This window comes from Chiloscyllium plagiosum, chromosome 1, assembly GCF_004010195.1.
Source record: "Chiloscyllium plagiosum isolate BGI_BamShark_2017 chromosome 1, ASM401019v2, whole genome shotgun sequence".
Classification (NCBI taxonomy): domain Eukaryota; kingdom Metazoa; phylum Chordata; class Chondrichthyes; order Orectolobiformes; family Hemiscylliidae; genus Chiloscyllium; species Chiloscyllium plagiosum.
This window is the reverse complement of record NC_057710.1, coordinates 56746981-56770273: the sequence shown is the minus strand read 5'-3', so window position 1 is coordinate 56770273 and position 23293 is coordinate 56746981. Positions and strand designations below refer to the sequence as shown.

The following is a 23293-nucleotide window of genomic DNA, read 5'->3' as shown; positions in this document are numbered from 1 at the left end:
ACATTTGTCAACTTACAGAAAGCAATATAAAATACAGAACAGGCAGACAGAGGACAAAGGGACCCAGAGAGGACCACTGCAGGAATCTCAGCCTTTGAAAATGTCTAATAGTTTGCGATACTTCTAGCCTGTCTTGATGAGATTGAGTGCTGCAAGATCAATGAGCTAACCATGACACTATGGTACATGAAGTCATTTGGGATGAGGGGTCCTTAAAAAGGAATATAGTTGTAGTAAAGGACAATGTAGTGAAGGGGACTGACACCATTCTCTGCAGCAAACACGAGTCTAGGTGGCTGTGTTATTGGTGAACACCTGGGTTTGGGACATCTGCTCATGGCTGCTGAAGAACCTAGAGTGGGAGGAGGAGGACCCGCTTGTCATGGGCCATGTAGGTATCAATCAAGAGTGGTGCAAATGCAGAATCAGAGAAACTCAACAGGTTTGGCAACACCTGTGGAGAGATAACAGTCAATGTTTCAGGTTCAGTGACCCTTCTTCAAAATTGGAAGTTAGGAAAAGACTGGCGTATAATCAAAGGTGGTTTTGCGTAGTCAGTGAGAGGGGCTAGGTATCATATTTAGAAGCAGAACTTTAAGGTCATTATCTTTGCATTACTCGAGATACACGTAAATAGCATAGAGCAAATCAGACTCGAGAGATGAAGGTGTGACTCAAAGACTTATGTGGGAGAAATGGCTTGTGTCTCATGAGGCACTATCTTCAGTACTGGAGAAAGTGGGATCTATCTAGATGGGACTGCCTCCATCTGAACCGTGTTGGGGCCAGTATTCTTGCCAATTACAGAATGAGGGAAGGAAAAGAGATTTTGATAAACAGTTGAACAGTTGGGGCAAAGGATCAAATTTAGGAAGATGTGGTAAATCAAACAGGTGTCAAGGTCAGAGTATTAATGTGTTAATACGGGAAATAGTTAAATAAATACTGTCTATTCTTTCCTTTTTTTTGGGTCAAGAGTGTGGTGCTGGAAAAGCACAGCAGGTCAGGCAGCATCTGAGGCACAAGAAAAGTGACATTTCGGGCAAAAACCCTTCATCCTGATCTCTAATCTCCAGCATCTGTAGTCCTCACTTTCGCCTAGTATTTATTCAAGAGTCAACCAAAAGACAAGACTAAAATTTACAAAGAGAGAAAAAGGATAAAACTAAGTACTCTTTAAGTGAATGCACGTAGCATTCGAAACAAAACAGATTTACTGAGAATGCAAATAGAAGTGAATAAGTATAATCTGGAAGGCATCTCTAAACAAAATCAATATTCTGCCTACGATACGGTTCTGTATTAATAACTATCACCTTGGCAAAAGATGATAATATTACCATTCAGAAAGAGACACTGGCATAGTATTTGCTTGCAGACACAATTACTCTAACTAATCTAGGGGGCATGATTTGGAGATGCCGGTGTTGGACTGGGGTGTACAAAGTTAAAAATCACACAACACCAGGTTATAGTCCAACAGGTTTAATTGGAAGCACACTAGCTTTCGGAGCGACGCTCCTTCATCAGGTGATTGTGGGTAGCACTACTAATCAGAGAGGGTATCATAGCTACAGAAGCTTCCATTGTCGAGGAAGATCTGCCTACCGAGTCAGTATGGGTGGAAATTAGAAACAGCAAGGGAGCAGTCACCTCGTTCGGGGTTTACTACAGGCCCCCCAATAGCAGCAGGGAGATTGAAGAAAGCATAGGTCGGCAGATTTTGGAAAAGTGTGGACGTAGTAGGGTTGTTGTAATGGGTGACTTTAACTTTCCCAATATTGAATGGAACCTCCTTCGAGCAGAAGATTTGAATGTAGCTGTTTTTGTAAGGTGTGTTCAGGAGGGTTTCCTAACTCAGCACGTTGACAGGCTGACGAGGGGAGAGGCCATTCTAGACTTGGTGCTCGGAAACGAGCCAGGGCAGGTATCAGATCTTGTGGTGGGAGGCATCTCACATTCCTCACTGCCTCACATTCTACATAGCTATGGAGAAGAAGAGGATTAGGCAAAATGGGAGGATATTTAATTGGGGAAGAGGAAGCAATGATGCGATTAGACATGAGTTAGGAAGCATGGACTGGGAGCAATTGTTCCATGGTAAAGGCACTATAGACAGGTGGAGACTGTTTAAGGAACAGTTGTTGTGAGTGATGAATAAATATGTCCCTCTGAGACAGGCAAGAAGGGGTAAGATAAAGGAACCTTGGATGATGAGAGCGGTGGAGCTTCTCGTCAAAGGGAAGAAGGTAGCTTACATAAGGTGGAGGAAGCTAAGGTCAAGCTCAGCTCTAGAGGATTATAGGCAGGCGAGGAAGGAGCTCAAACATGGTCTGAGGAGAGCCAGGAGGGGGCACGAGAAAGGCTTTGCAGAACGGATAAGGGTGAACACAAAGGCATTTTACACTTCTGTGAGGAATAAGAGAATGGTCAAAGAAAGAAAAGGGCCAATCAGGGATAGCATAGGGAACTTGTGTGTGTGGAGTCTGAGGAGGTAGGGGAAGCCCTAAATGAGTTTTTTGCTTCTGTCTTTACGAAAGAAACGAACTTTGTAGTGAATGAAACCTTTGAAGAGCAGATGTGCATGCCGGAATGGATAGAGATAGAGGAAGCTGATGTGCTGAAAATTTTGTCAAACATTAAGATTGACAAGTCGCCAGGCCCGGACCAGATTTGTCCTCAGCTGCTTTGGGAAACGAGAAATGCAATTGCTTCGCCACTTGTGAAGATCTTTTCATCCTCGCTCTCCACTGGAGTCGTACCCGAGGACTGGAGAGAGGCAAATGTAATTCCTCTCTTCAAGAAAGAAAATAGGGAAATCTCTGGCAATTACAGACCAGTAAGTCTCACGTCTGTCGTCTGCAAGGTGTTAGAAAGGATTCTGAGGGATAGGATTTATGACCACCTGGAAGAGCATGGCTTGATTAAATGCAGTCAACACGGCTTTGAGAGGGGCAGGTCATGCCTCACAAACCTTATCGAGTTCTTTGAGGATGTGACTAGAAAAGTTGATGAGGGTCGAGCTGTTGATGTGGTGTATATGGACTTCAGCAAGGCATTTGATAAGGTTCCCCATGGTAGGCTCATTCAGAAGGTCAGGAGGAATGGGATACAGGGGAATTTAGCTTTCTGGATACAGAATTGGCTGGCCAACTGAAGACAGCGAGTGGTAGTAGAAGGAAAATATTCTGCCTGGAAGTCAGTGGTGAGTGGTGTTCCACAAGGCTCTGTCCTTGGGCCTCTACTGTTTGTAATTTTTATTAATGACTTGGATGAGGGGATTGAAGTTTGCAGACGACATAAAGGTTGGAGGTGTCGTTGACAGTATAGAGGGCTGTTGTAGGCTGCAGCAGGACATTGACAGGATGCAGAGATGGGCTGAGAGGTGGCAGATAGAGTTTAACCTGGATAAATGCGAGGTGATGCATTTTGGAAGGTGAGTACAGGATTAAGGATAGGATTCTTGGCAGTGGGGAGGAACAGAGGGATCTTGGTGTGCAAGTACATAGATCCCTCAAAATGGACACCCAAGTGGACAGAGTTGTTAAGAAAACATATGGCGTTTTGGCTTTCATTAACAGGGGGATTGAGTTTAAGAGTGGTGAGATCTTGTTGCAGCTCTATAAAACTTTGGTTAGACCGCACTTGGAATACTGCGTCCAGTTCTGGTCGCCCTATTATAGGAAAGATGTGGATGCTTTGGAGAGGGTTCAGAGGAGGTTTACCAGGAAGCTGCCTGGACTGGAAGGCTTACCTGGACTGGAGGGCTTATCTTATGAAGAGAGGTTGACTGAGCTCGGACTTTTTTCATTGGAGAAAAGGAGGAGAGGGGACCTAATTGAGGTATACAAGATAATGAGAAACATAGATAGAGTCGATAGCCAGAGACTATTTCCCAGGGCTGAAATGGCTAACTCGAGGGTCATAGTTTTAATCTGGTTGGAGGAAAGTATAGAGGGGATGTCAGAGGCGGGTTCTTTACACAGAGAGTTGTGAGAGCATGGAATGCGTTGCCAGCAGCAGTTGTGGAAGCAAGGTCATTGGGGACACCTAAGAGACTGCTGGACATGCATATCGTCACAGAAATTTGAGGGTGCATACATGAGGATCAATGGTCGGCACAACATCGTGGGCTGAAGGACCTGTTTTGTGCTGTACTATTCTATGTTATGTTCTAATCACAGTTAGATCATATTTGGAATATTGTGAACAGTTCTAGGCTCTATATTATAAGGAAAAGGAAAGGTACACTGGAGGAAATGCAAAAAAGGTTTTATTAGAAAAAATATCAGAATTGAGAAGCACAGACTGTTTCTCTACCGAACAGAAGGCTGAGGAGCGACTTGATTTAAGATCACATCTTTAAGATTATGACTGTTTGTAAGTATTGGTGTAGAACTAAGGTCCATGAAAATCCAGCTATGAATTCAGGAAAAACCTCTTTACCCAGAGAATGGTTACAAAGCAAAATACTTGCTTCAAGGACTTGTCAAGTCAATTACCAGAGATACATTTACAGGAAAGCTAAGCATACAAAGGAGAAAGCAATAGAAAGCTGTGTTGATAGGGTTAAAGGAAGATGGAAGAGACATATACCAGCTCAAATTTGTTAAAGGACTATTACTGAGCAATGAACATTTGCTAATACTATGTTCATTAATTTAGCCTTTTGACACAGTAATGATCATCATTAGAATGCATTGTTCCAAAAGCAGAAGGCAGTGTATGCAATGGGTTCTGTTTATTATTAATTTCTTACCATCCACTAGATAGATGTTGACTATTTTGTCTTGCGAAGCAGCCAAGAATCCACCACTTGCACTCCAGTGAACAGGAGACAAATTGATGTCACCTGTAGGTGTACTCGGCCTCTTATCAGAGTCTTCACTGGGAGAATTATGTGAAGCGTGAAGAAAGGAAAGGAAATTTCACTATTATTACCAATATTGCATTGTTGGTTACCTGCTCGATATATAGACATAACTACAAAACCCTAATAATTATGGGGAGGAGTGAAGGGCATTTTGAGCATCAGCTTCCCCTACCTCTGCGTACTGAACATTAAAATCTTTTTTCAAGCAAATGGAGATGAAGAGAGCTTATGGAAGGGGAGCTGAGGCACATAGTGATATTGGAAAAAGAGCAGGTTACATTAGAAACATCAGAGTGGAAGTGGTGTCTCAGTCGGTGAGGGGGAAGAGTAAAGCAGGGAAGCTTAATCTAGCAGAGAAGTGACTCACTTACAGGATCCAGATATACCCATCTCCAACTTGCTGCCATATTTCCCAAATCCTGGGAAACCCAATGCCCAAGTGAGATTTAAAAAGGAAATTATATCTGAGGCATATGATATCATTAGAATACTTAAATTACCAGTTGTCTGTCTCCTGGAAGTAAGTCGGATGCTTGCCCAACATCTACCTTGACTGAGTTAAAACTGGAAATAAGTGCGGTGGAGTCATGTTGCAGGTTATTATTATTATATTCCACTGGATCCAAACCTACCTATTGTTTGAATTCGCATCAATGTACCAGCTTGGTTCAATCACTCTTGCCCTATATCAAATACCACTCCACGACTCTAGAGCATAATTTAAGTTTATACTTCAGTTCAGTACTAAGGGAGTACTCTTCTGTCTCAGGGTTGTCTTTCAGATGAAAGATTATACTGAGATCCTGTTTGCTAAGACATAAAGGATTTTAAGAATAGCAAGACAATTCTGGAGTCCTGGTCAAAATAATTTTTCAACCAGTATCAACAGAACAGACTTACATTCAGATGCTAGAAATCTAAAATAACAAAAAATCTCAGAAGCTTCCAGCAAGTCTTGTAACATCAATGAGGAAGGATACAGTTAATGTGTCAGATCAATTACTTCTTATCATAACATTGAGACCACTGAAGAGAATAACAGACAAATGGCAGTAACCCATCATTTTGCTCTCTGAGTGCCATGTTTTAATGCCCTCTTTCCCCCTCAGAATCTCCCTCCGATACTCTTCATGCCTAATATTGCTGAAATTCTTATTTGACCCATTAGCTGTGGATCAAGGAGAAGCACACATAGATGCAGATGAGGAATTCGGGAAGGAGGCTCAATTTTGGGTATTTATTGATAAGTGAGTGGATTTATTGATAAGTGAGCATCAATGTGTGCATCATAAACACCCAGTGAGAATATCCTTACTAGCTGGACATTTATGAATCTGTTAATGCCGAAAATAAGTTTTATCTGCTGCCCATTTTGCAGTGTGCATCAGAGTGTAATATTAAAGAGTGAACTTGCTCTGCTGACCTGCAGGAAATTGGATGTCTCAAGGCTAGGGTGGGATGGCTCTGACTTACAGATAGATTGTAAGAAATTACATTATCATCTCCTATTATTCAGAGTCATTTACATGGCCATTTCCTTCTCATTCAGAGCCATTTACATTATCATCTCCTACTATTTACATTTGCATCCCCTATTCAGAAATCAACAGGAGCATTGCAGTTGGAATTTGACTACTCTCTTCTAGTTACAAAAACAAAATTACAATTCACAACAAATCTGGCCAGTAAGGGATAATTTACATTACATTGTTTCTGGAGATGATGTCGTCACTGCACTGAGTCTTGGCTGGAATGTGACTGTGAGGGAGTGACTGGGGGTTGTCTTGTGAGCATTACTAACCGTGATGTAAAGGTTTTGTATAAAGGAAGGACTGTTTCCTTTGTTCAGAGCACGTTTTGCCATGACCCCATAAGCCCTCTGGAGTGTGTGCTGAAGTTACCTCCAAAATGTTTGTACTGTACTCTGCTTAATAACATTTGGTCGTTGTTCACACAAGTTGGTTTGTTGCAGTTGCATCAAGTGTGTAAGGATCTCAGAAGAAAAAGAACTTAATACGGGGATCAAGACGATATGCTTGCAAAAGCCATGAAAACATACCAAATTTTAAAGCAAATGGTTTGCTTTAAAGCAACTGTGTTTTTTGTTAAAGTCCAAAGGCGAATGGTTCCATCCAGGGCACTCGTGGCCAGCAAAGACTTTGCAACTGACCAAGAAGAACTTGCAACCTGTAATTGAAATCAAAACAGACAAAAGATTAGATACCTTCCACCACACTCAGAACATAAACATTATCATCATTCATTCATACCTTACTGAGGATATTAGTTTTTTTTTAAGAAGGCTATAATATTGCAAAGAATAGTATTAAGTTTGAGATTAGGGATGGTTTGGAAACCAGCAAAGGAATATCAAAAAGATTATGAAAAGAATAAGGCAAAATAGCCAAGAGTATATGACTGCAAGAAACTTTAAACAACATAAAAAGGGAAGTACACACTGGTTTCTTAGACGGATAGATTGGCGAAATCTTTTTATGGAGAACGAGGGACTGGTAGAGATATAAAACAAACATTTCGTGTCTAACCTCACATTTGAAGATAACTAGTTGCATAACAGAAATAAAGGATAATTTAAGAATAAGAAACTTTAGGGACTAAAATAGGGAAATTTCCCAGTACCAGATTTTTGAAATAAATAGCTGCAGAGGTAGGTGCTTGGGATATGACATTTACAAAAATTTCTAAATTCAGCTAACTTTTAAGTGTTGTATTCAGGGATCCTATGGGGAAGACTTTGGGAACATAGTGCATAAATGTACATTAAACCCCATTAAACTCACTGGACAACATCCAGACTTGGCTTAAGAAATGGCAGTCAACATTCACACCATACAAGTCCTGAGTGGCATATATCTGACTTGCTTAAGGAGAATTCAGAATGTACACACCACAGTCATCAGAGAACTCAGTTAGCTAATAAATGTTCAGAGAAGAGAACGTGGCGCCAACAGCTTCTGTGGAAAGTAGTTTTGACTGCAGATCAATATTCAGGATCATTTGTGAATTTTGTATTGAATTTAACTATTACATGGCCAGAGTACTTTTAACATTGTGCACTGCAGTTTTTTTTTCTGCAGGATATGTCCATGTTATTTTTCAAGAAGCAGAGTTGTATACATTTGTAAAGTTTAAAATGCTTTGTTAATCATCTTTACATCTTGCTCAAGCTTGATTTGCAATTAACTAGTTTTTTAGTTGTTACTTAAGGAACATGGTTGAATTGTTTCTGAAAATGAGCTACATATAGCCTGACATGAAGATTTAAATAAAATTGGTAATATTGATTTCTATTTTTTAAAATTTTAAACTTTGTTGAGACTTATGGAGCAGTGGGACAAGAAAGGAAATTACTTCATCGCCCGAAATGGATCATAACATCTTAGGTCAGCAGACTGGACAGCTGGTTTGTAGTGCAGAGTGATGTCAACAGTGTGGGTTCAATTGCCACACTGAGGTTACCATAAGGGATTCTCTTTGACAATCTCTCCTCTCACCAAGGTGTGGTGACCCACCCCATGTCTCTCTCCTCCTTTCTAATGACTGAACACCCATATGGTCAGTCCATGAGTGTTAAAGGAGCTAGGACAGCACACTGCAATGCCTTAACTGTAACCTTTTAGAGTAAATTTGATTCAGGAATTGTATTTCTTAATTGGAAAATTGCTGATACCCTTTAAGAAGGGTGACAGAGGGAAGCCATGCAATTACAGATGAGCTAACCTAACATGTGTGGTGGGGAAATTGATACAGTCTATAATCAAGGATAGAGTAAATGATTTGCTCAAAAAAAAAAATCAGTTAATCAGGTAGAATCAGCATGGTGCCATAAAGGGCAGGTCATGCCCGATAAACATCAGTTTTTTTGGCAAGCTGACAGAGGTGTGGACAAGAGATAAGTTGATGGATGTTGTTTATATGGACTTCCAGATTAGTTTCCTTCAGCCAGAGCTCATCTGTTTCCTTTGATTCTCCCCACCCAACATTTTCTCTACTTTGTGCTTTTGTTTCTTTCCTTATTGGAGACATCCTGAACTCCTGGCTGAGATGTGGACTCAGTGAGGTGTACTCTCGGCCTGACGTGGCAGTCTCCTGGCTTGGCATGGCGGGCTTTTGGTGTTTCAGCCTGGTTTAGAGTCCTCTCTCCTGGTGGGGTGGTACTCCGGCCTAAGGTAGCTGTCTTTTGGAGTGGTGGTCTTTTGGCAGTTTATCAGCCTGACATGGCTCCAGCATGGATCTCTGGCCTGGAGGTGAATCCAGAGTGATCCCCAGGCCTCGAGGTGAAGCCTGTTGCAGACTGGAGGCAAGGTCTGGTGTGGACCTCAGGCTAAGTACCAGCGTGAACTGGGTTGGAAGGACTGCTTTTCTAAACTTTTTATTTCTTTACTTTTCTAAATTGTTTTTCCCTCAGAACTTGTAATCGGTTTAGGGGCAGTATTATCACTGGACTATTAATTTAGAGACTCAGGTAATGTTCGGGGAACCCAGGTTCAAATCCTGCTGCAACAAATGGTAGAATTTGAATTCAATTAAAATCTTGAATTAAGAGTCTAATGACAACCATGAGTCCATTGCTAATTGTTGGGAAAATCCATTTGGTTCACAAATGCCCTTTAGGGAAGGAAACTGCTATCAGTACCCGGTCGAGCCTATATGCAGCTCTGGACCTACAGCAATGTGGTTGACTCTTAACTACTCTCTGGATGGGATCGGCAATTAATACTGGCCTAGCCAATGACATCCTCATCCTGTGAATAATTTTTTTTAAATTACAGGCTTTGTAATGCTGTTGGTTATTTACCTTAGTGAGGTCTCCTATGGTTTTTGACCCTTATGCTAACAAGAACAGTTTCTCTCTGTTTAGATCCTTTCTGATTTTGAATGTAATTTATCATTTCTCCTCTCACTTTGGTGTTCCATGCAAAACAAACTCCAAATTCTCTCATCCATGTAGCTAAGTCCCTCAAATCCTGGAATTATAATGATAAATCTTCACATCTCCTGCTGGATGCAGTGCCCAGCATTAGGCACAAATGAAGCTGAACCAGTTTTATCAATGGTCATCATAATCTCCTTGCTCTTGTAGTCCATTCCTCTGTTTATAGTGTCTAGAATCCCATTCATCTCTTTTAAACTTCTTCAACTTGTCCTGTCATACCTAGGTATGTTGTACTAGGATGGCGCCGTAAGTGGTGACGTGTAAACTTTTCATTCTACTCATTTCAGTGTAAAGTCCCACAGAGAGACTATCAGCCAAGGTGGAAGCCCATGGACCTAAAGGCTAATTACTAACATGGATAGGAAATTGGTGAGAAACAGTGTTGGCATTATGGGCAAGTACTCATACTGGCAAGATGTGTCCAGTGGCGGAAGCAATGACCTTGTGGCATTATCACTAGACTATTAATCCAGTCAACCAGGTAACGTACTAGACCACCTGGGTTCAAATCCTGCCATGGCAGACGGTAGAAGTTGTCCAATAAAAGTCTGGAATTAAGAGTCTAACGATGATCATGAAACAATTGTCATTTGTCAGAAAATGAAACATCTGGCTCACTAATGTCCTTTAGAGAAGAAAACGTACATCCTTACCTGGTCTTGCCTCCATGTCTATCTCGACCCACAGTTGACAATTAACTGACCTCTGGGCAATTAGCAATAGGGTGGCCTTGCCAGCAATGCCCATATCCCGTGAAATAATAAAAAGAAATTGATGGTGGTGACAGGACAAGTTGAAGAAGTTTAAAAAAGATGTGATTTTTGCAATTCTCTAGTCCTCTAGCTCCCAAGAGGATTGAAAGATTATGGCCATTGTTTCTGTCATTTCCAGCCTAACTGCCCTCAAGTTATCTGGATGCAACTCATCCCAGCCTAGTGACTTATCAACTTTTAAGCCAACTTATCTAATTCCCTCTCATCTTATAGGTTCTTAGTTCCTCCAATATCTCCAATAGCTCCTATTCACTATGACTGCGGCAGCATCCCTTCCGTAATAATAATGCTGCTTGATTAGAGACGGTGGACATGGCTGAGATATTAAATATAAATTCCCCCTTTTGGTCCTTCATTCACCCCACTCCTTCCTTTTACCACTGCTCACTATTTGTATCCCTACAGTACATTTTTGCATTTCTTATAAGTTTTCTGCCTATCTTTTCTTGACCTCTCTTTTCCTGTTTCGCTTCTCCTCTGATCTTTACCAATTCAGACTGGTTCTTACCTGCATTATCAATCTGATCTCCATCATATATCTTCTTTTTATGTTTCACCTCATACTCTTAACATTTCCCCTTATGGAAATGTATGTTGACTTCTCATCGAACATTCTCCTATTTAGGGGCAGTCCTGTGTTCGATTAGTTTGCCCTGGCCATAAATAATTTTTACGCTTACTATAAAACCCTGATTAGCTTCTATATTTTTGATATGCAACTTCTTAATTTTACATAGGCATATTAACATCAGTTTTAGAGACCACTTTGAGATGTTTCAAAATTGATAAACTGATTGTACCCGATTCTCGTGTGCTTCCAGTTTGACAGTTGGACATTTCCGGAGATCCCCCGCTAAATCTGCATAAGTTTGAGGTCTGAACTGATTGCTCCTTTCTGACACTGACAAGGCCTGTACAAGATGCTGTGCAGCCCACTGACGATGTCCGGAACTCAGTCTCCCTGATAAGCAACATGCTGCAAGTGCATTGGCTAGTTCTAAGGGTCCAACATGTGATGACGAATAATAGGGAGTAGCAGTAGTGGTCGTTGCAGCAGCATCTGGAAAAGAAAAGGTGAAAATTGTTTGAATCCTTCAATGGTTTTCTGAATCTCAGTTTACATTTATGTATTCTACTCTTCTTTCCCAGCATAGCCACGACCATGCATGAAACATTCTTCTGTCAGGACATCAGCATGCACTGCACCATCAGATACTTAAAGGAGAAACATCCTCTCAGCATTTACACACGCTGGCTCCCTCATAACCTTAATATGCCTCAAGAAGATAACCTCTCAATGTAAATTCCAAACAGTATTGGTCTAACCTGCTCAAACTTCATTATATAGCAATACAAATCAATTTAGTGCACCTCCTCTTGAGCGTATTTTCTTTTGGAGACTAGAACCATACACAGTCTCTTAGATGTATTCTCACCAATACATTGTACAGTTGGAGCAAGACTTCTCAATTTCATACTCCATCTCAATAAACATATACTCGATCATTTAGATAACATATCAAATTTACAGCATCTTTCCTAACAGCATTCAGTTGCTGAATGTAATTGTAAAACACAGGTTAAAACTTCTTTACAAATCAGCAAAGTGATTGATCACATAAATATTCCTACCCTTGGGCTCGGTCTCTTCTTTGTCACGACTAGAATGATGGCGGAAACCTTTTTCAGTGAGCAGTTCAACTAAGGTTTGAGTTACCAGGAAGTTGGGAGAGCTAGAAAGTTTGTTGTCTTTTACTGGTCTATGGAAAAGGTGAAGCACTCTGTTCTTCTGCTGTGAGTCACGGATCATACCTACATGCAGCCCTGTTGCAGCAGCAATCAAATCCTTGGGGAAAAAAAATAACATGGAGCTATTTAAACTTATACCCTGGATCAGTTACTGTTTTCTTCTCAAAGATGTCATGTTAGATATACAGCATATTATACTTGTTACTTCAGACAAAGTAAATGAATAGGTCTGCAGTACCAACTTGCTACGGATCTCAATTACAAATGTCACACAATCAAATATCTTAAATTATATCTTGTATATAATGCAATAAAATATGAAACTATTGTACTTTTTAAAGATTTATACTTTAGAATTTGAAGGCATATAGTTTATATAAAATATTCATGAGAGTAGTTCCAGAGATGAGGAATTTTGGTTATGTGAATAGACTAGAGAAGATCAAGAGGTGATTTGATATAGATGTTCACAATTATGAGGAGTCTAGTGAGAGTAGATATGGAAAATACAATTTCTCCTGGTGGAACTAGTGTACAAGGTAGTTGGAAAAAGAAGCTACAACAGAAGGAAAACATTATTCTGCAGTGTGTGGTTAAGATCTGGAACGTTCTGGCTCTGAATGTGGTGGAGACAGTATCCATGAAGGCCTTCAAAAGAAAATTGGGTAACTGAAAATAAATTATTTGCAGGGCTCTGGGAAAAGGCAGAGCCTAGGGGAGTAGCTCATGCCGAGACCCAGCTTGGACACAATGGGCTGGATGTCTGTTTTGGTACTGTTAAACAGCCTATGAATATTTAAAAAAGCAAAATCATGCTGATACTGAAAATCTGCAATAAAACTGAAAACACCAACCACTCAGCATGGAGAAATGTAGGGTTAACATTTTAAATCAATGACTTTTTAAATCAGAACTCTAGAAGTCATCAGCATGAAACTAGTTGCTGCCTGATCCACTAAATGTTTTCAGTACTTTTAATTTATATCACAAACGTTTTATTCCTCATACCTGAGTGCAAACATCAACTAACACCCTATAAGCAGTAGGACTGTTAGCCACTAGACAGCCAATTGCTGAACTCATATATGCCAGGCAAGAGTTGGTATTCCAAGTTGTTCCTTTTGAAGGTCTAAGTTGGTTATTTGAATATAAACATTCAATTCCATTATTTGCCAGATGAGCTCTTCCTGCAGCAGCGAGACACATTAACCGAACTAAGACACGGATGTCAGTTAATCCAAGAGCTTCCAGGCCACTTGTCTGGCTGCACATGGAACCACTATAATTGGATAATTTGAAAGAGACAGAAGAAAATTAACATATGCTGAGAGGAACATTTTATTTCCAAACTATGTTTCAAAATAAACTAAAGCACTTAATTTTTATGCAAGGAATATATATCAGAACTGAGCTAAATCCCTATAATTTCCTACTTGCATAGATTTGGGGTTATGCTTCAATATGGTTTTAAATAATTTGCTTTTCTCCAAAATTACATTGCTATCATAATTGTTTTTGCTTATACTAAGTGCAATAATAGCTACATTCATCACAGGTACTCCAGTAAAAGGTTACAAATTTACAGAATCTTAAGACTTTCCTTAAAGTGTGTCACAAGTATCTCAAGAAGCAGTTTACCACCTTCCTTTGCTATTCAGTGGCACTGTCATCACTGGGTTCCCCACGATCGGCCCCTAGTAGCTGGGGGCAGGAGAAGAGGTCACTTTCAACCAGAACCCCAAATTGGGCAAGCAGCATTAAGCCATGGCTACCAGTAAAGGTTGGAGGCCAGGTATCTTGCAACATTCAAGAAGCTTGATACCAACTAGGGCAAAGCAAGCTGCTTGACTGGCTCCCATATTGTGTACATCTACAAAACTTACAACTGATGCACTGTAACAACTCACCATGGCTCCTTTAGTGAAAATATTGCACTTTGTTTTGGACTATAAATTGGGAAAAATCAAAGTTTGGACACTGCTATCTTACAGGGAATGAAACAAGATTTAATTTCAAAGGTCAAAAGTATGGAGAAGCTGAATTTTATACTTTTGAGAGACATGTTGGCATTAAGCACCTTTGAGTTGAAAAGGTGCCTCAGAATAGCCTTTGAATTTTTAAGTTGTAGATTGAAGGGGCAGCTGAATCATACCTTCAGAAAGCCTGCAAGAAAGACCAAGTTTCCCTCTCTTTCTCTCCTCTAAGTGGAAAAACAAACATGCACAAAGACTCTGAAAAGAATGTCTAACTCAAATAAATACCCAAGTCCAACTGACTAACTACCAAATTGAGCATTAACGACAATAACATAGTATAATGCTAAAAGAAAAAGAAGTGACCAATTCACTTCCATTCTCCCTTGTGATTTGGATTCTTGATCTATAGAATTTGTTCTTCTTTGCCAGTGTTATGCTGCCTATGTTTCAGCTGTGATACTTCTGCAGAATTGTATGTCTTATCTGTCTTATCTGTCGATGAATGTGTGCCATGTTTGTGTTTAAAATGGGATAAACTAGTATGTTATCTCAGCTCACCTCAGTTCTATTGAAGAAAGGAGCTGTTGAAAGAGCACCAGTAAGCTTTGCACGGTCAGGAAGAGAGATCAATCCGCTTGATACACAACCTGAGTATGTCGTTTGGGGAATTCGGAAGCAATGTGGGAATTCGGAAGGAACTTGGGAATTCAGTGCAGAGAGGAAAAGGTGATTTTTGCTTTTTTTTGGCTTATAAATTGAAAGGTCTTTTTTTTTTTAAGCAGGATAAATTGAAGCCCAACACAAAAGAGTGACATCACAGCTAAACCATAAGTTCACTGCTTGATAACAACTACAGATTTGACTAGTATTATTGCGACCTACTGCGACCACTAGGACTTATAACAGCACACAAACCAACAGCCACTCTCAGACAACAACTCACCAAAACGAAGGACCCGATACCCAACATGAGCAAAACTAATGTAGTGTACAAAATCCCATGCAAGGACTGCACAAAACACTATATAGGACAAACAGGAAGACAGCTAACAATCCGCATACATGAACATCAACTAGCCACGAAACGACACGAACAGCTATCCTTAGTAGCCACACACGCAGACAACAAGCAACATGAATATAACTGGGACAACACTACTATCATAGGGCAAGCCAGACAGAGAACAGCCAGGAAATTCCTAGAGGCATGGCATTCATCCACAAACTCCATCAACAAACACATCGACCTGGACCCAATATACCAACCACTACAGCGGACAGCTGAAACTGACAACCGGAAACGGCAGGGACAGACCACTATAAACACCGGAGGAAACAACAAAGAAGCGCTTCGCAGGAGGCTCCCAAGCACTGATGATGTCGCCTAGCCAGGGGACGAAACGTTTGCAACAAAAACTTCCAGCTCGGCGAACAGAACCACAGCAACGAGCACCTGAGCTACGAATCTTCTCACAAACTATGTATTATTGGCTACTTTTGGATAGAGGGTAAATAGGGGAAATATTTACAGGCTACAAACTAAAAGACTAGTATGACATTAAAAAAGAACAAATTTAGAATTAATTAATTAAAATAGAGATGCCAGGCCAGACAATGTGCTGTAATTGCATAATGTAGGAACACATGTATCTCATTGTGGTTCATTGTAACCACATCTGTAGCAGGTGTTGGCTGCTTGAGGAACTCTGGCTCAGAATTGATGTGCTGGAGTCTGAGCTTCAAACACTGCAACACACCAACCAGGAGGGAGAGAGTTACTTGGTTGCTGTGTTTCAGGAGGTAGTCACATTCCTTAGATGAACTACCTTGAGGGTGTGACTTCAAGCAAAGCAGATAGAGGGATCCAGGAGATAATGCTGAAGGAGCCTCTGCCCTTGAGCTTTCCTAACACGTTTGAGATTCTTGCTCCCTTTGTGACTGAAAGCAAGGGCTGTAGAGAGGATGAGCAAACAGACTATAGCACCATGGTACAGGAAGGCATTCAAGAGAGGGGAGGAGAGAGAAATGTAGCTGTAATCAGGAATTGTATAGTCAGGAGAATAGACACTGTTCTCTGTAGTCAGCACAGAGAGTCCCAAAGGCTGCATTGCCTGCCTGATATCCAAGTTCAGGGCTGCAGAGAGTGGGAGGGAAAGAGCCAGTTGTCGTGGTCAGTGTAGATGCCAAAGACATAGAAGGAAGAAGTCAAGAGGTTCTGCTGAGGGAATGTGTTCAGCTAGGGGCTAAATTTAAATGCAGAACTGAAAAGGTAATAATCTCTGGATTACTACCTAAGCCATGTGCAAATTGACAAAAGGTCAACAAGAGTAAATAGGTAAATGCATTGTTCAATGATTGGTTTGAAATCATGGGAAATTGGCACCAATCCTGAGGAAGGAGAGAGCTGTTCCGATGGTACAGGCTCCACTTGAATTTGGGTGGGACCAGAATTCTGTCAGGGTGGATTACTAGGCCTCTGGACAGGGCTTTAAACTAATTAGTCCAGGGGTGGGTAGGGGGTAAGTTGCATGGGAAAATGTTAAGAGGAAGGGGATGCTCTACAGAGGTTATTAAAGTTTCCACAACAAGTAATAGGGCAGATTATGGAAAGGGTAACTTCAGACACAACAGATAAGGGGACAACTCTATGAAAGTGAGCAGTTAATACAGGACTGAGGGTGCTGTACTTATATGCACTCAGTATCCAAAACAAGGTTGCATTGCAGATTTAGATCAGCAGGTACAATGCTGCAGATATCATAGTGATGTGGCTACAAGGGGATTAGGTCTGGGAACTAAGTATCCAAGGATATGTCCTATCGGCATGGGCTGAGGGAGTAGGGTTGCCTCATTAGTAAGAAATAAAAACTAAATTGATAGCAAGAAGTATTATAAAGTCAGAAGGCATAGAATCTAAGTGGGAGGAGTTGGGGAATTGCAAAGGAAAACAGTCCCTGACGGAAGTTATGTACAGACCTCCTAGCAGAGAAAAAAAATCTGAAGAAAAGGAATTTGTGTAATTTCTACGAGATGATATTTTTTGGAGCAGCTTGTGGTAGAGCCACTGGCAAACAAGCAATTCTGAATTTGGTGATGTGCAGTGAGGCAGACTTGATTGGGGAACTTAAGGTGAAGGAATCCCTGGGGGGCAGAGACCATACATCATAAAATTCACCCTGTAGTTTGAGAGAAAAAAGTTGGAATCAGACGTAATAGTATTACAGTTCAGTAAAGGTAACTACAAAGAAATGAGAGAGAAGCTGGTCAGAGTTGACTGGAAGAGGAGTCTGGCATGGAAGATGGTGGAGCAATAAGAGCAATAGTTTCTGGGGATAACTTGGGAGGCATAGTGAAATTCATCCCTGAAGCACACTAAGGGGGAGAGGAGACAACCACGGATGACAAAGAAAGTCAGGGACAGCATAAAAGCAAAGGAAAACGAATACAGCATGTTGCAGAGTAGTGGGAAGCCAGAGGATTTTGAAGCCTTTAAATACCAGTTGAGTATAACTAAAAAAAGCAATAAGGCAGGTCAAAGATAGAATATGAGAGTAACCTGGTTAATAATATAAAAGAATATTGCAAGAGTTATTTAGACATATAAAAGATAAGAGAGAGACAAGAGTGGACATTGGACAGCTGGACAGTGAGGCTGGAATAGTAGTAATGGGGACCAAAAATTGGCAAAGGAACAGAATAGGTACTTTGCATCAGTTCTCACAGTTAAACACTAGTAGCATACCAGAATTTCAAGAGACTTAGGGGCAGAGGTGAGTGCAGAGGCTATCACTAAGGAAAAGGTGCTGGGGAAGCTGAAAGAACTGCAGGTAGATAAATCACCCAGACCAGTAATAGCTGAGGAGTTTGTAGAGGCATTGGTAGTAATCTTTCAGGAATCACTGAAGTCAGGGAGGATATCAGAGGAAAATGGCTATGTAACAGAAGGGAAGGAGGCAGAAGACAAGAAACTGCAAGCTGGTTAGAATTACCTTGGTCGTTGGTAAGATACTTGGAGGTACACAGTGAAACAGGGCTGAGTCAGCACGGCTTTGTCAAGGGGAAGTGATGCCTGACAAATCTGTTAAAATTCTTTGAAGTAACAATAAAGTTAAACAAAGAAGAGCCAATGGATGTGATCTATTTGATTTTGACAAGGTGCTGCACAAGAGGTTGCTAAATAAGATAAGGGCTCATGGTGTTAGCGGCAAGGTAGCGGCAAGATAGAGAGACGATTGGCTGATTGGCAGAAGACAGAGTAGGGATAAAGGGGTCTTTTTCAAAATGGCACTGAGTGACTAGTGGTGTTTCACAGGGGTTAGTGTTGGCAACACAATTATTCACAATATACTTTAAGGATCTGGACAAAGGAACTGAGAACATTGTTGCTAAGTCTGCAGATGACACAAAGATGAGAGGCAGTGTTGAGGAAGTGGGATAGCTGCAGAAGGATTTGGACTGGCTAGGAGAGTGGGCAAAGGAATGGCGGATGGAATACAATTTGACAGGTTGTGAGGTTATGGACTTTGGCAGGAAAAACCAGAAGCATAGACTATTTCTGGAAATCTGAAACACAAAGAGATTTGGGAGTCCAAGGTCAGAAGTCTCTTAAGGTTAACATGCAGATTCATTTGGCAGTTAGTAAGACAAATGCAATGTCCGCATTCATTTCAAGAGAGCTAGAATACAAGAGTGGGGATGTACTGCTGAGGCTGTGGTCAGATTGTAGTTGGAATGTTGAGTGTGGTTTTGGGCCCAGTAACTAAGGAAGGATATAGTGACCTTGGAGGAGTCCACAGGAGATTACAAGAATGGTCCCGGGATGAAGAGCTTGTCGTATGAGAAGTGTCTGTACTCAATGGGATTTAGATGAATGGGTGGGGTGGTGGGGAGCGTGAGGGTGGGCACACAGAATACTGAGAGGCCTAAATGGAATAGAGGTGGAGAAAAGGTTTTCACTAATAGGAGAGACTAGGACCTGATGGCACAGTCTGAACAAAGATATGACCCTTTAAAACTGAGGAGGAGAATAAGGATTTTCAGTTGCCAGAGGGTGGTTAATCAATGGAACTCATTGCCACAGAGGGCTGTGGAGGCCAACTCATTGAGTGTATTCAAGGTGGATATAGATAGGTTCTTGATTGGTAAAGAGATCAAGGTTAATGAGAAGGCAGCAGGAGAATGGGATTGAGAAACATGATTGAATGGTGGAGCAGACTCGATGGGCCAAAGGGCTTCATTCTGCTCCTGTATCTTATGGCCTGTTGTTCTAAAGTTTAAGTTTACAGAATAGCAATGGCTAATAATCAGTTTTGCCACTGGTTACAGGAAATCATAGAAACTAGGAGCAGAAGCAAGCCTTTGGCTCTTCATATCTGCTCCATCATTCAAAATGATTACGGCACGGCTGATCCTCTATCTCAATGCTGTATTCCATACCCTTTGATGGATTTAAAAATCTAAAAGTTCTCTTTCTTGAAGAAATGGTTGTTACCATACTGTGAGATAAGCATTTTGTTTTGTCAGGGAGGAGGCTTCAATTCCCAATGATATGATGCAGTTCAAAGGGCAAAAGCATTTTACAGATACCCATATGTATACCCATATTCCTGTGAGTGCTATAAATATATTATGATATATCTCTGGAACAGATGGGACTTGAATCCAGGCCTCCCAAACACTGTCCTGCAAGATCCCTCACGTTTGTTTGTCATAAATAAATTTTCTTTTGCATTTTCTTGAAACTTGGAGTGAATTCTTTTGTCCCATTTAGCAGACAAATTCAGGCAAATTAATCAGCTTGGTGTTTCAATTGGTCATTTACACATTTGGGACAGCTTATCGAGCTTGATTACTTGTGCACTCCTTCCAACAACAGCAGTTTCTAAACCCGTGACTTACATCAACTAGAAGGACAAGGGCAGCAAATAAAATAAATTCTTATTGACTAAATACAGGATTTTTTTAGATGAACTAACGAAAAGGGTGGTGCAGTTGATGTGCATATATATGGACATCCAAAAGGTGCAGACATTTCATAAGCTGTTCAAAATTATGAAGGCTTTTGTAGAACAAGAGACTATTTTCATAGGCAGAAGAGTTGGCAAACAGTTAGCACAAGAGTTTGGGTCATTGGCAGAAGAAGCAGAGGCAGCACTGAGAATTTTAATAAAAATTACATGTAGCAAGTTAGATTAGATTTAGACTCCCTTAGGCCCTTAGGATGATCTGGAATGCATAGGTTGGAATGGTGGTAAGTAAATGTAAAACTTTCAAAAGGAAACTGGATAAATAACTGACCAGGAAAATATGGGGAATTGGAGGGGAATGGGATAACCTGACACAACCTTCATGGGCAGACTGACCACTTTTGTGATGTATCGTTCCATGGCAGCATTGCTCAATCAGTGTAATTTCATACCATTGTGGGGACCAACACTAATTGAAAAAATACTCAGTAAATTGATTTTTCAGATAAAAAAGGACATTTGGATCTTTAAAAGTTTTACATAAAATTAAAGCAACTGTCAAAATTCTTAATAAAACAACGTGAATATGGCTGCCTGGGGCAAAGGAAGAATTTAACAGAATGGTTTAACAAAGGAATTGAACACATGACAATTAGTGAAATGAGCATTTCATCCACAAAAAGCCAGTCAAACATTAATTCAGTTATATCCCTGAACATAACCTTTACATTCTTCTTTATAACAATGATTATAGGCTAATTTGATGTTTGTGTTTTATTCATTCAAGCGATGAGAGTATCACTGGCAAGGACAAAATTTATTCCTGATCCCTAATTTTGCTTGAGAAGGTAATCCACCTTCATATTTTGCAGCAGTCTATCTGGTTTAGATTAGATTAGATTCCCTACAGTGTGGAAACAGGCCCTTCGACCCAACAAGTCCACACCGACCCTCCGAAGAGCAACCCGCCCAGACCCATTCCCCTACATCTAAAACTATGGACAATTTAGCATGGCCAATTCCCCTAACCTGCACATCTTTGGATTGTGGGAGGAAAGCAGAGCACCAGGAGGAAACCCACGCAGACACAGGGAGAATGTGCAAACTTCACACAGACAGTTGCCCGAGGTGGGAGTTGAACCCGGGTCCCTGGCGCTGTGAGGCAACAGTGCTAACCACTGAGCCACCATGCCATTTAGGTATACCTGTAATGCTGTTTGGGAAAGAGTTTCAGGACTCTGACCCAGTTTGGTGAAGAAACAATAATATAGTTACAAGTCAGGATGATGTGGAACTTGAAGGGCATTTGCAGGTGGTACCACTGCCCTTCAAGGTCATGGGTTTGGAAGACGCTACCCTTGTGCGCTCTTGTAATTCTTAAGGTAGTAGATGGGGTGTCAATAACGCAGACAGCTTTGTTTTGGATGGTGCTGAGCCACCTGAGTGATGTTGGAGCTGCACTCATACAATGGTGGAGTATTCCATCACACTCTTGACTTGCTTCCAGATAGTCGACAAGCTTTGGGGCATCAGCAGGACAAGCTGTGTGTAATAGAATTCCTAGCCTTTGTTGCCAAAGTATTTATATGAATGGTTCAGTTAGGTTTTTGATTAATGACAAATCCCAGGGTACTGATGTGGAGATTACAGGCAAATTGAATAATATTAATGCTGTTGAACATTAAAGGGAGATAGTTAGATTCTCTCTTGTCGCAAACAGTTATTGCCTAGCACAAACCTTACTTGCCACCTATGAGCCCAATCCTGGATATTGTCCAGGTCTTGCTGCATGTACACGCAAGTTACTTCAGAATCTGAGGAATCCCAAAAGGTACTGAATATTGTGCAATCATCAGCAACCATTCTAATTTCTGACCTTATGCTGCAGGGAAAGACACTAATGAAGATTCCTGCAGTGATGTCCGAGAGCTGAAATGACTCGTCTCCAATAAGCACAACTATCTTTCATTGTCTTAGGTGTGGCTTCAATAAATGGAGAACTTTCCCCTGATTCACATCAACTCTAGCTTTTCTAGGGCACTTTAATGTCATGCTTTGTCAAATGCTGCTCCATATCAAATCTAGAACTTAGCTCTATTATCTATATTTAAAACAAGGCTGTAATAAAGTCTGGAGGTGAATTGCTCTGGAGAAATCTGAGCACCAATGAGCACATTGTTACAGAGCAAGTGTTGCTTGATAGCTCTGTCAACAGTAGTTTCTATCACTTTGCTGATGACTAAGAACAGAGTGATAGGGTGGTAGCTTGCTGAATTGGATTTGTCCCCAATTTGCCAAGAGGACAAATTATGAACAAATTAGTACTTTGTAGGATAGACGCTTGTGCTGCAATGGCTTGGCTAAGACTGGAGCTAGTTCTTGATGCATGAACCTTCAATTCTACAGCTGGGATGTTGTCAAGGGTTCACAACCTTTGCAGTGTCTAGTGCCTTCAGCAATTTCGTAATACTACAGAGTAATCTGTCTGAAGATCATCATCAGTGATACTGGGAACTTCAAGGAGCAGGCCAAAATGGATTATCCACTCAACATTTCTGTTTGAAGATGGCTGCGAACGCTTCAGCCTTGTCTTTTGCTCTAATGTGCTGGGTACCTCCAACATTGAGAAATGAGATATCTTTGAGGTCTTCTCTTCCTCCAGTCAGTTGATGAATTGTTCATCAACATTCATGGAGTAGAGTGGTGCTGGAAAAGCACAGCAGTTCAGGCAGCATCCGAGGAGCAGGAAAATTGACGTTTTGGGCAATGCAGGCAGAGTGCACGGTGGCACAGTGGTTAGCACTGCTGCCTCACAGCGCCAGAGAACCGGGTTCAATTCCCGCCTCAGGCGACTAACTGTGTGGAGTTTGCACGTTCTCCCTGTGGCTGCGTGGGTTTCCTCCGGGTGCTCCGGTTTCCTCCCACAGTCCAAAGATGTGCAGGTAAGGTGAATTGGCCATGCTAAATTGCCCGTAGTGTTAGGTAAGGGATAAATGTAG

The 23293-nt window shown here is 41.1% G+C and overlaps 1 protein-coding gene across 3 annotated transcripts in view; it reads right to left on the bottom strand.

The window, feature by feature from the left end:
• Positions 1 to 23293, bottom strand: part of LOC122548398 (probable E3 ubiquitin-protein ligase HERC1) — a 349687-nt gene that overhangs the window by 67190 nt on the left and 259204 nt on the right. For all 3 annotated transcript variants that reach the window (XM_043687001.1, XM_043686981.1, XM_043686991.1), the window contains exons 49-53: positions 13361 to 13631; positions 12236 to 12449; positions 11404 to 11663; positions 6933 to 7060; positions 4760 to 4887 (exon numbers count right to left, since the gene is read on the bottom strand). In XM_043687001.1, the coding sequence (XP_043542936.1) occupies positions 4760 to 4887; positions 6933 to 7060; positions 11404 to 11663; positions 12236 to 12449; positions 13361 to 13631 (1001 nt within the window). The remainder of the gene's footprint in view (positions 1 to 4759; positions 4888 to 6932; positions 7061 to 11403; positions 11664 to 12235; positions 12450 to 13360; positions 13632 to 23293) is intronic.